This window comes from Fukomys damarensis, unplaced genomic scaffold (assembly GCF_012274545.1).
Source record: "Fukomys damarensis isolate Sample0158 unplaced genomic scaffold, DMR_v1.0_HiC HiC_scaffold_31, whole genome shotgun sequence".
NCBI lineage: Eukaryota > Metazoa > Chordata > Mammalia > Rodentia > Bathyergidae > Fukomys > Fukomys damarensis.
This window is the reverse complement of record NW_022900943.1, coordinates 13,766,444-13,780,783: the sequence shown is the minus strand read 5'-3', so window position 1 is coordinate 13,780,783 and position 14,340 is coordinate 13,766,444. Positions and strand designations below refer to the sequence as shown.

General features: G+C 40.9%; 1 protein-coding gene across 1 annotated transcript in view; it reads right to left on the bottom strand.

Moving 5' to 3' along the window:
- Glis3 (GLIS family zinc finger 3) overlaps positions 1 to 14,340 on the bottom strand; it is a 603,766-nt gene that overhangs the window by 59,782 nt on the left and 529,644 nt on the right. The window contains exon 12 of the mRNA XM_033757696.1: positions 4,836 to 4,980. Within this exon, the coding sequence (XP_033613587.1) occupies positions 4,836 to 4,980 (145 nt within the window). The remainder of the gene's footprint in view (positions 1 to 4,835; positions 4,981 to 14,340) is intronic.

Here is a 14,340-nt window from a genome sequence, read left to right as displayed (position 1 = left end):
TCACAGATTCTCCAGGTCAAAGCAGTGGACAGACCACAAAAGCAAGAACTGCTACAAAAAAAGAGTACAAGATTCTGACAACAGTTCAAGGCGTCACCGTAAGACATCACAAAAATGTTTTTGTCAGATGTTCCCTTTAAATCCCTTTCACGCCCCACATCTCCACTTCCTTCTGTCCACTGTCAATTCCAAAGTCGCTTTGTCAACTTTTCACCTTTGTGATTTCCAAGCAAAGCAGTGCTTCTGGAGATAATCCAAGTAATAACTATGAATTTTATAAAGCTCTCTTTTAAAATAATTTTATAAAGATCACGCTGTTTTATCTTCACAACTCTGCTGTGAAATTCAATCTATGGGACAATCAGTGTGTCAACTTAGAACCCCCTAATAAAAGTCCCTAAATTAACAACCACTTTTTGAGAACAGACTATATGAGGCACTTTTACAGAAAATTATTTCTAACACTTACAACTCTGCAAAATGTCCAAAGACAGCAAATATACTCTATTTAAGAATGTGGAAAATGTACTAAAACATATACCCTAAAATTTCACTAAAATTAAGCACTATTTCATAAAGAAGGTTAAATCCTACATAGATTGAACACAGTGCTATTTATTACAAAAACTGATGCTACTGTACAGAGAATCCCTCATCTCCCAGGAATGAGAGCAGAGAGAACACATGACTTTGACAATTTCTACTCTAAAAAGAAGCTTTCTACTTTCCTTCTATATTTCTGCATAACATATGGACAGAATACCTATTTTTTCTGAAAAAGCTAAAGTTACATTCAAAATTTGGACAATGTAACAAGATTTGAAAGCTCTAAATGTAAGTATTATTTAAACCCCAATAGAAGTGGTACCAGTAAAACTGTCTCACTCTCCTAGGTTTCTCTTGCTCCAGCTGCATCAGCTGCTCACTTGTAGGTAGTTTCTGTGCAACTCACGCATCTCGACCAAATTTTCCTCTTTGATGTCTTCATGGTTTAGGTCATTTGCAAAGGTCCGTGTCTTACTTATCCACAGTAGAGCTTTGTTTTGGAGAAAGTTGTAATTTTTGTGACCACCCAAGGGACAGATCATCTTCCGCAGAGCATTCTTTATTAGTGAGGGAATCAAACAGGTTAATGTCCATGATGTTGCAGAGGTTACTAAATTTTGGCTTATCTGCTTCATTAGCTCATCACAGGAGCTCACCAGAAGATCTATACAATTGCTAAGCCTTCGAAACAACATTCACATCTCCACCTACTGGCTGTGAAATAATCTCTTAGGTCATCAGACAAATCACTTGAATTTACAAGCTGGACTCATCAGGCTTTATCTATCTGGGGCAGAGAATGTCAGGATGAAAGGGCAGAAAGTGTAAGTGAGCCGGCCTCCAGGCTTGCTCATCACTGCCCTGACTGTCCCATTAGATCACAACACTGCTCTTGGGTTAGCTTGGGAGCCAGCCTGGGGAGCCCTGGAATTTTCGGGACAGTGGAAAGGTAAGCATGTCAATTTACAATCATCCTCAGCATAGCCTCAAGTTATATTTGGCTGCTTTAACCAGGGACACTGCTTTCTTGCTCAGAAATCAAAGTCTTTTCAGGCAATCCATTCCAATCAAGCTCTGTCTTATCAACCTGAAAAGTTTGTTTCAATAAGAGAAGCCAACACTCCAGGAGATGTGCAAGATTTGTATGCATCAGAACCACCCTCTTTCCTGTCCATCTTAATGCTGTGCAAACTGTCCCTCTCCTGAAATCTTGTAAATCACGATCTGATAGCCACTAAAAATTTCCATTTAAAACCATGATGTTTTCTGAGAGATCATAAGGTACAAGGCCGTATTTAACTGCTTCCTATCCTATGGCTACATTACTTAATGAATTTCCATCAAAATATTTTTGTGATAAAGCAATTCACTAATGTTTAAAATGCTATGTGCTTGATATTTTTATTCCTTTCCCCTATGCCTACCTCTTCTTCTTCCCCTTTGGACCTTTCCTTCCTATTTCACATTATCTATTATACACTTTGATCTTTAGTTACACTCTCAGTTTTTCACACCAGAGAAACCATTCTGTATTTACAAATGCATGTCCTATTTATATCACTTAAGAGCATGGCCTTGTGCTTGATAATTTTTAAACAATTATCTTTTCTTGACTTTGTAGTAACACAATACAAAGAGAATAATTCCAAGTATTTTAACATTTAGCCAAGTTTTAATCTCATCAAATTGTCTCAACAGTTGAAATTTTACATTTAACTAACTAACAAACAGTTTTCTCATGTACTCTGGGCTTTTATCAAAATGCTTTTTTTCATGGATCTTTAGCCAGGTCTGCAGCTAATATGTGCATATGCACTTTCTACAAGTGCATTTCTAGAACCTTAAAAGGAAGGCTTAAGATATTTGTTTCACAGTTTTTCTCCTGCATGGCTTTGCCTCTGGGCTTGTTGTTTACTTGGCAAAATAAAAGGCACAACCCATTGTTTTAAAAAAGTCAGATGCCAAGAAAGTAAAATAGGATTTAAGGACTAAGGAAGCAGAGAGAGTAAATGTTCACAGTTATAAGCTGCCTGGAGAAGTAAAATTCCAGGAACAAAATTCAAGAAGATAGCCACTTGCCAGTTAAAAGTGTTCTCAGAGTCACAGAAAATGTAGGTCAACCTGAAGATGCTCTGCTGACAGCTGTGGGAACTTATGGTTCCTCGCCAGTCATGGGAGCTGCCATAGCTCCAGGCTCAAAGTCAAGAGCTCAAGATCTTTTTGAAGACTAAATATAGAAAAGCATCATGGACAAAAAGTAGAAAATGACTAGAAATGATAAAGCCATTTCAAACTGAACCTTCAAACTCCAAAACTTTAAAGACACAAAAAGACACACCGGAGCACAGATTAGAACAAATAGGACTGCTCTGAAATGAACCACATGCTGTATTTGCATTCAGCAAAGGCACCGGTGTTCCCACAGACACAGATATCAGGGCTTCCAAACCCATCCTGAGAGGTGTGAGTACAAGACTGGAATGTGCTTTTGAAGCATAAGTGTCAACTTCATTGGCTCGGGAGCTGCCTGGGGGAAGAGTAAAACTCACTTCTGGCTGTGTCTGCATGGGTCAGGCAGGCTTGACTTTGGGGGTCACCCTTTCCTCTCTGACACTGTTCACTGCTCTGCTTCTTTGCTGCCATAAGTTGAGCCATTTTCTTTTGCCATGCTCTTCCACCATGATGTTTCTTCTTTGAAGCCAGCTGACCATGGACTGAAACCTCTGAAACCATGAGCAAATAAAAACCCTTTCTCCTTTAATCTGTGTATGTCCTAGTGATTAAAAACTGATTAAGGTATGTCCCACCACTGGAAACTATCCTGGATGCTGGTTCATTTTTCAATCACTTCTGACTGGCTTTAACCCTTCATTGTTGGGTCTAGGCCTTTAGTCTGATAAGATTTCTAGATCGAGGAATAGGACAATGTTTGTAAGTTGTTTAATCTGATTATCTATTTAATAGGCTGGAATAAAAATTCATTTCTCAACTATCACATAAAACAAGACACAGAAACAAAAGCTAGTTTTGCTTTACACATGTATGTATATCTCATACCAAATGTTTACAGATATGTGGGTAACACTGTCCAATAGCATATGTGGTATTTGTATATCTGTCTGTATGTATAACCTCTCTCAAGAGTTGCTCAGTCCTTTGCATGAGTTTTAACTTCATCTCACTGGGCCTCAAAAAGTAGACCCTAGGTTGCCTCTAAGAACCCAAAGCAACTGTTAAAGTTCTACTGGCAATGGGCCGTCATTAAGGACATCTTGATGACTGATACTCTGGAAATGAAGGCTTAATGTCCTTTTCCCCTATATTTGGGGACCATCAGAGAACTTTCAGGTTTAAAAATCTGTATAAGCGTGTCCTTCACCTACTCCACTATGATGCATTAGTAAATAGTTCTTTACTTTTTATAGCTGATTAGAATTTCCAAATGGGGAGGCAGCCTTCTGTGAAGCCTGGCTCTGGAATCAGATGAGACTGGAAGTAAGATTTGCAGTTCACAACAAATATAAAATTCCCATTGTAGGAAATGTGAAGCCAGTGAGACTTTATTTGCATACTCATCACATAACAGTGAGTAGAGCTAATAATTAATGTTTATATGTCACCATTATAGAGTAAAAAATGCACAAAAGCTAGGCTGAGAAAGTAGAAGAAAAATGACTTCCTTGTTGCATACTAATCCTTTCTTATTTTTCACTGAATACATGTACTTTTACAAATACAGAGTTATTTCTTATTCAAACCCACTTAGAAGAAAGGTGGTCTGGGAATGCCATTCCCTTCCCCTTCCCTAATGGTAAGCAAACATTAATAAGTATTCTTACAAGTGGGTTTTCTGATGGGAAATTTATGTAGAGACCTGGGGCTTCCTTTAAAATGCAAAGATGACAATGACTGTTCCATTAAGAAATGCACATGCAGCCTGCTACCTGCTTAAGGGAGAAACATTTCCTCTAAGCCTGTATCAAGTTAGTAAATTTAAGATACCTGGGAGGATTGGGCACAATGGACTTTTGGCAGAAGTCCACAACTAAAGATGCGAATGCAGAATTTTACTTTGTTCCTTTATCAGAGGGGGGAAAAACCAAACTAAAACAAAACAGGCTTTGCCAAACCCAGCTCACAAATCACGTGAAAAAGAGAGCAATTTTTCAGCTAACTGATAAAGTAAAATGCAAGTGATCTTAGAAGAATTTTCTTCATATAAGCTTCCCCTTTAACCAGAGAGAACAAAAGGGCAGTGGTGGGACTGATTCTTCCTTTGCTGTTCTTACCTGTGTAGAGGTCTGGCCCCGGCCCTGGGGACCGTCCCAGGGTGGTATCAGCAGCAGTGTCTCTCGGGGAAGCGGCCGGCTGGAGGGGCTGCACAGCGAGGCAATCTGTGAGCAGGTCTGGGTGGAGCTCTGTGCTGGACCGCAGCTGAGAGAAGGAGAAAACGAGAGATGGAGAAGGAAAGCTGGTCCTGGGGACCCTTGCCTGGAAAGGCCTCAGGCCCTAAGGTTCAGTGCAATCAATGCACACATGTTTATCAAGTGGCCACTACGGGGAAGGCACAAGCTTAACACGGTGCCAATAAAAGGGTCAGTTCTGCAATCCTTGTGACACCTGGCAGGCGCTTCAGGAAAAATGTGGCTACAGAAAGATTTGACTTTAGTCTCTGATATTTTCATTTCTGGGAACCCAACTTCCTATCATATTTCCATTTATTTGCTTTGTATCTTATCAGAACTTGTAGTGATAACTAAAACAAACGCAAATAGGTTTAGTACATATTGCAAAGTGCTTTTAGAATAGAGAGATACTGTCATGAAATATCTTAGAGATTATTAAGAAATGTCCATTGAGATTTGACTCCTACAGGTTGACCATGAGAGGAAAATATTCAAGTTAAATTTTAAAATATTACAAAGCATGGTTATAAAATGACCTGATATCCTTAACAGCAACAAAAACCTAATAATAGGTTACATTAAAACAAATGAAAGCATTTTCAGTATTAATTTAAAGATATGTAAGAAAATTAATTACAAATTAAAGAGTCACAAGTTTAAAAAATCAGGCCATAAAAATGTTAGAATAAAGTGTAGTAGAAAAGTGATGGCTGTATGAACAAAAAATTTTAAGTGAAATTTGAATGGAAAAAGTTACAATGGAAAATTTATTGACATACAAATATTAACATGCTTACTAAAAACAATGCTTAAACCCACCTAAAAAATATATTTGTTACAATATTGTAAATTGTTGCCATCTTTGGTGTTTAAAGAAAACATGTTAATTGATTGTATAAAGCCAACATTAAACCTTTGGATAGAGGACTGAAATATACTTATTCAACAAATACCAATTAAGTGTCCCATACTCCCCTTGATCCAAGAGATAACCGACTGCCTTCATGAACTTATACTGTTTAAGAGGAAGCAGACAATGAACAAGTATAATATATACATCAGAAAATTCTCAATGCTTTCAAAACTTTCCAGGCGGTACCAGGACTTGCAATTGAAATAATTTGATTCAAGAACTCGTCTTAGGGAAACAATCAGAAATGTAAAGTAAAAAGAACATTATTTATAGCGATAACAAAAAATGAGGAAATGTTACCTAAATGTCCACAATTAAGGCCAGTAAATAATCCTACATCCATGTGGTGGAATAACATGCAGCCATTAAAATGATGTTCATAAAGACAAGACACAAAATTCTACATAGAAAAATTTTACAATTACATAAAAACACGTAGACAAAATAAACAAATATAATTCCATTTTAAATTGATTTTGTTCTCAGCTACACTATTATAAATTTCCTCTGAATTTTAAAAATCCTTCCATTTGCTTTCTACATAGTTTACATTTCAATGATGTACCAGAGTCGACAGTCAATAATGTAACAATATCAAGTGTGCACTTCTTTCCAAAATTTTCTCTGCAATGACATCACACCGATAGCCTGAAGTCGGTCATGGTGAGGATATTTATACCGTGGAAATTAACAACTGCTACAAAATGGGGCTATTTCATTTTTAGCACTGGTTGATCAACCTTACCAGAATACTATTCCTGGTGACTGTTAACTGCACTGATCAGAAAGAAACACGTGCACGTTGCTCTGCTTTGGTTGTGGTTCATTGTACAAAGGCTCACATGACAGAAGTGTGGTTCCTAGTGTGAAAGGATGAGAGGTGGCGGGACCTTTGGTGGGGTCACTTGGAGATGGTTAGGTCACTGAGGGTTTTGCCCTCAGAAGGGATTAATGTAATTTCACGGGACTCTGAGTTAGTTCTCAAGATAGTGAGCTGTTACACAACAGTGAGTCTACAAACAGTGTTACAAAACAGTGAGCCTGTTACAAAGCAGAGGACCCTGCTTTCTGTCTAACCAAGTGATATTTTCCTTCTAGCATATGCTTCAATTATGAAACAATGCATCAAGTGATTCTACCAGAGAGGCTTTGCCATGCTGTTTGCACTTTTAGCCTCCAAAACTATGAACTAAATAAAATTCTTTTCTTATAAGGTGTCCAGGCTCAGGTACTTTGTTATAGCAATGAAAAATAGGCTGACACACACACACACACACACACACACACACACATGTATACATATTTACTGTATTTAGAAAGCAGTTATTGCTTAGATCACAAAAAATTTCATAAAGAGACAAACATATGTCAGATCTCAGTTCCAGAATATCAAAATGGGTGTGTGATCATAAGTATAGAGAAATAGCATTTAGCACACATAGCAAAGGAGACAATTAAATTAATTACGATTTCTTCAGCGTGGGCACACTGTTTTCTCTGACCAAGATTTTCTGTATTGATGCTTAACCCTTTTAGAGCCTTTGTAAGGTATGTTTGTTATTTTGGTTACTAAACTAACACATGCCACTAAAGAAAACTGGGGGAAAAAAAATCAAGGCTTAGAATGAGTTCCGGTGATCATTCTTAATTTATCTTCCATCATTAAAACGTGATCTGGGGTCCACATGTTCTACTAAGAGGAGACATGACTGTTTCTCTGCTTTCTATTAAAAGCCACTCTAGGGTTTTACAGTTATCAGTACCAGTGAGGTCTTTCCAAGGAATTTCATGGCCATGGTTAATCCTGGCATCAAAAGCAGGCAATTCTTCCTTAGCTTTGACAAGAATTCATGTTTTCTAAGAATACAATTCCATAAGACTTTTTGGTAAGACTTAATTTGGTTTTCTCTGGAATTAGGCATGGTTCTAGAAAGTGCTTCTTAAATTGAACAAGCCTTGAGGGACTTATTCGAAATTTCCAAAGGAGGGCCTTGCCTTGTGCATAGATACTCAGTAATAATATGGAAATCAAATTTCCCTCAGTCATTGGATCAGAAAAGGGCCTTCCAGAATATTTAAGGCTCTTAAATATTCTCTAGTGTAGGAATTATCTAATAGGTGAGGCATGAAGCACAAAGCAAAATTTCCTGGGAGGTATGTCTTGTAATAAAATAGTTTATATCTGAAATAAGAAGCCAAAGTATTTATATAAAACAATTACATAATGCATATTCAACAACATCTTCTTAGTTGCTAAGGATATATGAATAAGGCAGAGGGAAACTGTTCCATGGCATTAACTGTAGTTCTGCAAATAGACATATATCAAAATCACCTAGAGGGCATTTCAAAGTTCGTAGGTAGTGGTACTTTCATCCAGTTTTAAAACCACTGCAAGATTAGTTACTTTCTCATTGCTCTGGCACAGTATACAACACCCACGATGTAAAGGAGGACAGGTTTAACTTGGCTCGTGGTTTCAGTCAATTCAGTCCATGGTTGGCTGGCTCCAGGGCAGAAATGGTACAGCAATAAAGCAGAAGAGCTGCTCACTCTATGACAGTCATTTGAGAATTAAATAAAACAGAAATTCCCCAATTCCAGAAGACTGAAAACTAGCTTTGCTACATACTGGCTGTGTGGCCTTCAGGAAACCACAGTCTATTTCTAGTAGTCATTTTCCCATCACGGGTACCAAATACCTGACACCTGCAACATAGAGGAAGAGAGTCTTAATTGGCTTACCCTTTCAGAGGGTTCAATCCATAGTCAGCTGGCTCAAGAAGGCAAAAAATGACATAATAGGAGGGCCTGGCTGAGGAAAGTTGCTCAATGCATGGCAGTAAGGAACCAGTGAGAGAAGAAGGAGCCAGGGACAACAACATACCCTTCAAGGCTATGTCCTCAGTGACCCACCTCAAACCAGGCCCCACCCAACCAAAGCTATGAACTCATCAATGGGTTAATCCACAGATGAGTACAGCACCCCAACGATCCACTTACTTTCCAAAAGCCCCAACTCTGAACACATGAGACACAGGGGGACATTGCAGATCTAAACCATAACACACCAGTCTCAAGGAGTTCTGACGAGAAGAGCTAATATTATTCTGGCTATGGGGCAAGGGAATGAACTGTGGACACGGGAAGATGAAAAATTCTTCACTGTAGGAACTGCGATCTTGTCATCATCTTATTTTCTCTGGTTAGCTGTGGTTACTAAAAATCTTTCTGAAGCATAGACTTCAGGCTTCCAGTTAGCAGGTGTTAGGAAAAGCCACTTGAAGAAGATGAGGACAAGTGGTAGGGAAGTTTTCAAGTCACCAGACTTGCAGATATTGGAAAAGTTAGTTTAAACCTACGGAAGGATGTGCCGTGTTTTGTATTTTGTCACAAAACATCTCAACAATTAGTCTCCTTGGGATATATGGACTTTAAAAGTTTACTGTCATCTCCTGTGGAAGATAACCACTAATCCTTGGGTTGTATCTATTAACCAGTCATTATAAAAAGATTCTTAAATTCCCACATAGGCATTTGGCCATCTCACTTTAAAACTCATAATAAAATGATTATATGAGATTCATTTCCTTAGAACAACTTGGATGCATATTCTTTCACAGAGATGAAAAGGTTAAAAATTTAATCAAGTTTAATGCTTCTTCTTAGGAAAGGGCAAAGAACCTGCCTTTTATGGATCCTTTACTGCTTTTTGCAGAAGAAGTGGTATTTAAACCCAATGATCATAAATTCATCTAAATGGTTACTGTGGTGCACTGACAAAGTGAACGGTGCCTGGGGAACTGTTCCACTCTGCTATCCTAACTGGATCCTTTGGGCTCCAGAGCAGCCCCACCCTTGCTAAGCCTTCTCATTAATCCACTGAAAAATTTTTCTCTGTCCACAGCCATATTTCAGGCACTGTTCTAGGCACCTGAAATACAACAACCATCAAACTATCAAAACAGACAAAGATTTCCCCCCGAGGAGTTTACATTCTAGAGAGGGATATCATTATGGATAAAATAGAAGGTAGCAAATGCCCTGCAAGAAGGAAAATAAGAGTAAGACGGTTTCCCAGTGCTGGGAAGAACTGTGGCCTCCGTGAGAAGATAGACTTGAGTACTTATCTAAGGAACTGGAGAACTGTCTAAGTTCAGATGGAGAGCAAGAGCGCTCTGGGAGAAGGGAGCTGCAGGGAGGCCCACACGACCGGAGAAGGGTGTGAGGTGGAAGAGAAATAGGAAACGAGGCGTGAGTGGGACTGGGCGAGGCATACGGGACCTGCAGCCCTTGAGAAGGACTTCGGTTTTGTCTTAGCGTCGTAGGGAACCCTTGTGTGGTCCACCACTGGCCTCCTGGGAGGCTCAGCTCACCGACCACTTCGTTAACAGTGTCCTGGCACGATGTCTCACCCTTTCCTGAGTGTCCCTGTGAGCTACGGGGAAGGGCAGCATTACGGCCAGGCAACGTGTAGGTGGAGCTATTGTCTACATCTGCTGACCTTCAGGAAAAGAGATTATCCCTATAATCTGAGTGGGCCTCATCCCAATCAGTAAAAGGCCCGAAGAGCAAAAACATTTTCACTGAAAGAGAAGAAACTGTCTCTGGCCTGAAATTGTTTCTGGACTGAAAAAAAGAAGGAGCAGGATTGCAGCATCAGCTCTTGCCTGAGATTTTCCAGCTTTCCAGCCTGCCCTACAGATTTCTGACTTGCCAGGGCCACAATCACACAAAAGCTCCTCCCCCCCTACACACACACACACACACACACACACACACACACACACACACCATATACCGCAATATACATGTACTGGTTTTGTTTCTCCAAGAAACCCTGACTGATACAGATACTACAATACTCTATAAAATTCATACCATACCCGTGATTTGGTCAAGAAGGAAAGATCACTGTGCAAAGGAATCATGCAGAAAAGCTCTAGATGCATGCAGTCAGCAGGATACTATTTATTTTTGTTTGTTTGTTTGAGACAGGGTCTCACTATGTAGTTGAGACTGATCTGGCATTCACTATGTAGCCCAGGCTGGTCTCGAAATCACAGGGATCCTCCTGCCTCAGCCTCCCCAGTGTTGAGATGACAGGCGTGTGCCACCATGCCCAGCTCAGGACACACTTTTAAAGACTGCATTACAACACAATAAACACACTGGATCCTTGTAATGCGCTCCATACTTTGCCTCCCTACAACTCTGTGAGGTACAAGCTATTTGATCTCCATTTTAGAGATGAGACAGCTATAATTATGTAGCTAGGGAATGTCAAGCCTGGATTCAGGTATGTTCAATCCAGTCAGGCTCTTAGATGTTACGTGAAAATGGCACAAGAAATAAGTTGTGCAAGGAATGGTGGCAGATGTCCATAATCCCAGCTCTTAAGGAGGCTGAGTCAGGAGAATCACAAATTCAAGCCCAGCCTGTGTGACAATGAGACTGTGAATTAAAAAAAATAAATAAAAATGGGAGGCACGTAGTGTACTACAAAAGCCCTGGGGGGGGGGAGAGAGAGAGAGAGAGAGAAAGAGAGAGAGAATATGAATCCAGCTCCAACTTTCCCTGATCCCTCACCTTTGGTAGGGCACAGGCTCTCACACACTTTCCTTTCCTCTTAGGACTCTAGCATGTTCTATCACTGAAAACCTGGTCTGAGAGAGGAAAGAACAAAGGGCTTGCAGTGTCTCTGGAAATGTCCCTAGTATATTGCATTGCTCCTATGTGTATTCTGATACCTTATCCATTAGGGTAAGGGGTTTTTAGGGGGCTAGAAATAGAGGAAACAAAACAGAATAGGCCACTCCGCTTGGTCCTCCTTGCCCCTCCCCTAAAGTCTGTCACCTAGTTTGATACTGGCTCACTAACATGTGGATCTGCAGTTGGTAAGACTAAAGCGTGGCACTGGGCATGCCCTGCCGTTTAGTGGTCCCAGGGTCTACCTGACAACTTGTGATCCTGAAATGAGATCCTCTTGACACAGGAACATCCCTGCTACCCCTCCTTAGACAGACCACCTCCATCTTCTGTTTGAATTCCAACTCCCTGGGGCTCCTTTCCCCTTCATATTCATGTGCTGACGTTTTCTTTGGTCCTCACTTTCTCTCTAGAGAGCTGAACAGTGTCCGGGGACAGTACTCACACCTGCATACTTCCCGCATGCCATTCTGGGTGTGGAGGTCAGGGAAGCCCTCTGTGAGGATGGGACATTATGAGCTGAGACCCGAATGAAGCAAAGAAGCAGACATGCAGCCAGAATCTTTGACGCAGAAGGAAAAAGTTGACAGTTTCTAAAAACAGTCAACAAAGAGGAACAGCGAGGGAGCAAGAAAGGTGTAGGACTCAGGGTTGGAGAAAAGGCCAGGAGTCAACAAGGTAAGCCTTCAGGCAGATGGAGACTTAGTATCCGATTTCTTTGTGGTAATAATCCAGTGGGAGGTAATGCACGGGAAAGCAAATGGTTTGGCTTATGCTATAAAAGAATTGCTCTGATTACTGTGTGGAAACAGACAAAAATATCTTAGAAGAGTTATTAAAATGCTAGACAATAGATGCTGATGTGAAAGGTATAGCTAAATTAGATACGGGCTGTGAGAAGAAAGGAATCTAGGACGGATCCCAACTTCTAGCCCAAGGAACATCAGAGGAGACCAACAAGACCAGAGAAGGACCAGGTTGGAGGCATATCGACAGCTTGGAGAGCTCAGCTCTGAGATGACTCCTGGACACGCAGGTGCCTGCATACGAGTGGGTCATCCACAGAGCCACCAGGTGGACCACTAAGAGAAAGGCCTCCAGGCGTTCTTCCCTGTGCGGCCCATCCTGGGATTTAGCATTTATCATGTTGTACCCAAGAAATAAATATCTTTGTGAGCTGGTTAGCACCCCTGTCCCCAAAGGGTAAGACATCAGGAGCCTCCCTACTGTGATCTCGCTATATCCCTTGAGCGGGTTTTCCTCCAGGTCTCCACAGAGCCTGTTTGCCTGCAAATGTCCCCCTTTGTACTGTCATTCTTCCTGCTGGTAGTGGCCTTTCCCAGGTCACCATGAAGTCTCCCCAACCAAGACAGGTCACACTGGGCCTCCCAGGGCACAAGAACCACAAAGCCTGCTGTCAGCGTTCCTGTGACTGGACACGTATACGGGCTTTGTTTCTTGCTGTCAAGTCTGCTCAACTGTGTGGTACAGTGCACAAGGACCTGGCTGGCAGAGCCTTAAGCTTTTCAAACCCACAGCACTAGGCAGTATGGTATCAGCATAGTGATAAATTATTCAATCACTAGCTGTTAACCAGATTTGTAAGAATGAGCCACAATGCTTTGTCTACAGAGTGATAATCTCTACTGATGTCTAAAGCAGACAACACAGTCATCTCTTAATTTTCAGATCAAACTGAGCAGAAATGCGGTGGATATAGATTGTGGACGGCCTGATAAGATCTCCTCTGAACCTTGCACTTAGCAATGAGCTGCCCCTCGGCAGCTCCTGTGTACCAGGTGATCACAACAACGACTAAACAGTGGGACAAACTCCCTTGTGAGCTATGTGCCAGAACTCCCTGTGGGATGGTGCTAAGGTAGGGAGCACCTGAATCAGCAACCTCCACTACCTTCTTCCCCTCTCCTGGTACTTTCTGAGGAGTGCACAGAGTATACCTGAATCCACGGTACATAGTTTCTGGGGCGCTCAACTTAGGAAACTTTCTGAACTTGGTGTGGTTTGGTTTAGCACTGCCCAGAGCCAATCAGTAGCATTTAAAAGAATGCATGGATGGATGCATTTCTCTTCTGTACCTGCTCTGCTCACACAGAGATAAGTGTATTAGTCAGCTTATTATTATTATGCCAACGAACACAAGGCATGAGGCTATTAACTTATATACGAAACAGGTTTACTTCATTTCATTCATTCAGTTCAACATTGACTCTTGCTTTGCACCTCTAGCAAGGGTGATGCAGGAGTATGTAGCAAAACAAACTTTTCACTCCAAGAGCCAAGAAGCAAAGGAAAATCCAGGACCAGGATTCACAGTTTCCTTTGAGGTCTCACCATGGTGAGCAAAAGAGCTCTCATTAGGCCCTATCTGCTAAGGCTTTCCCCATTTCCCATCAATGCCATACTAGGGACCAAGACTTTCACACACGAAACTTTGAGGAACGCTCATTCAGACCATATCAATATGTAACTACATATTTCATGAAAGTGGGGTGTTCTGGGCCATCGTGGATAATATTAAAGACACAGTTGTGAAGACTATTTAAAAACATAACCCCAAATTACAGAACAATCAGCACCATTCAAAGGGGCTTCAGCTATCACTGTATCCAAACTTCTCTCTTACACATACTCAACCTCCTTTACAGCAATCCCAGTGGATGGCACTTAAGAATCGGTTGCTTCATACCCTATAGCAGTGATGGCAAATCTTTCACAGCTTTCAATGATAATAAGCAGTCCACTGCA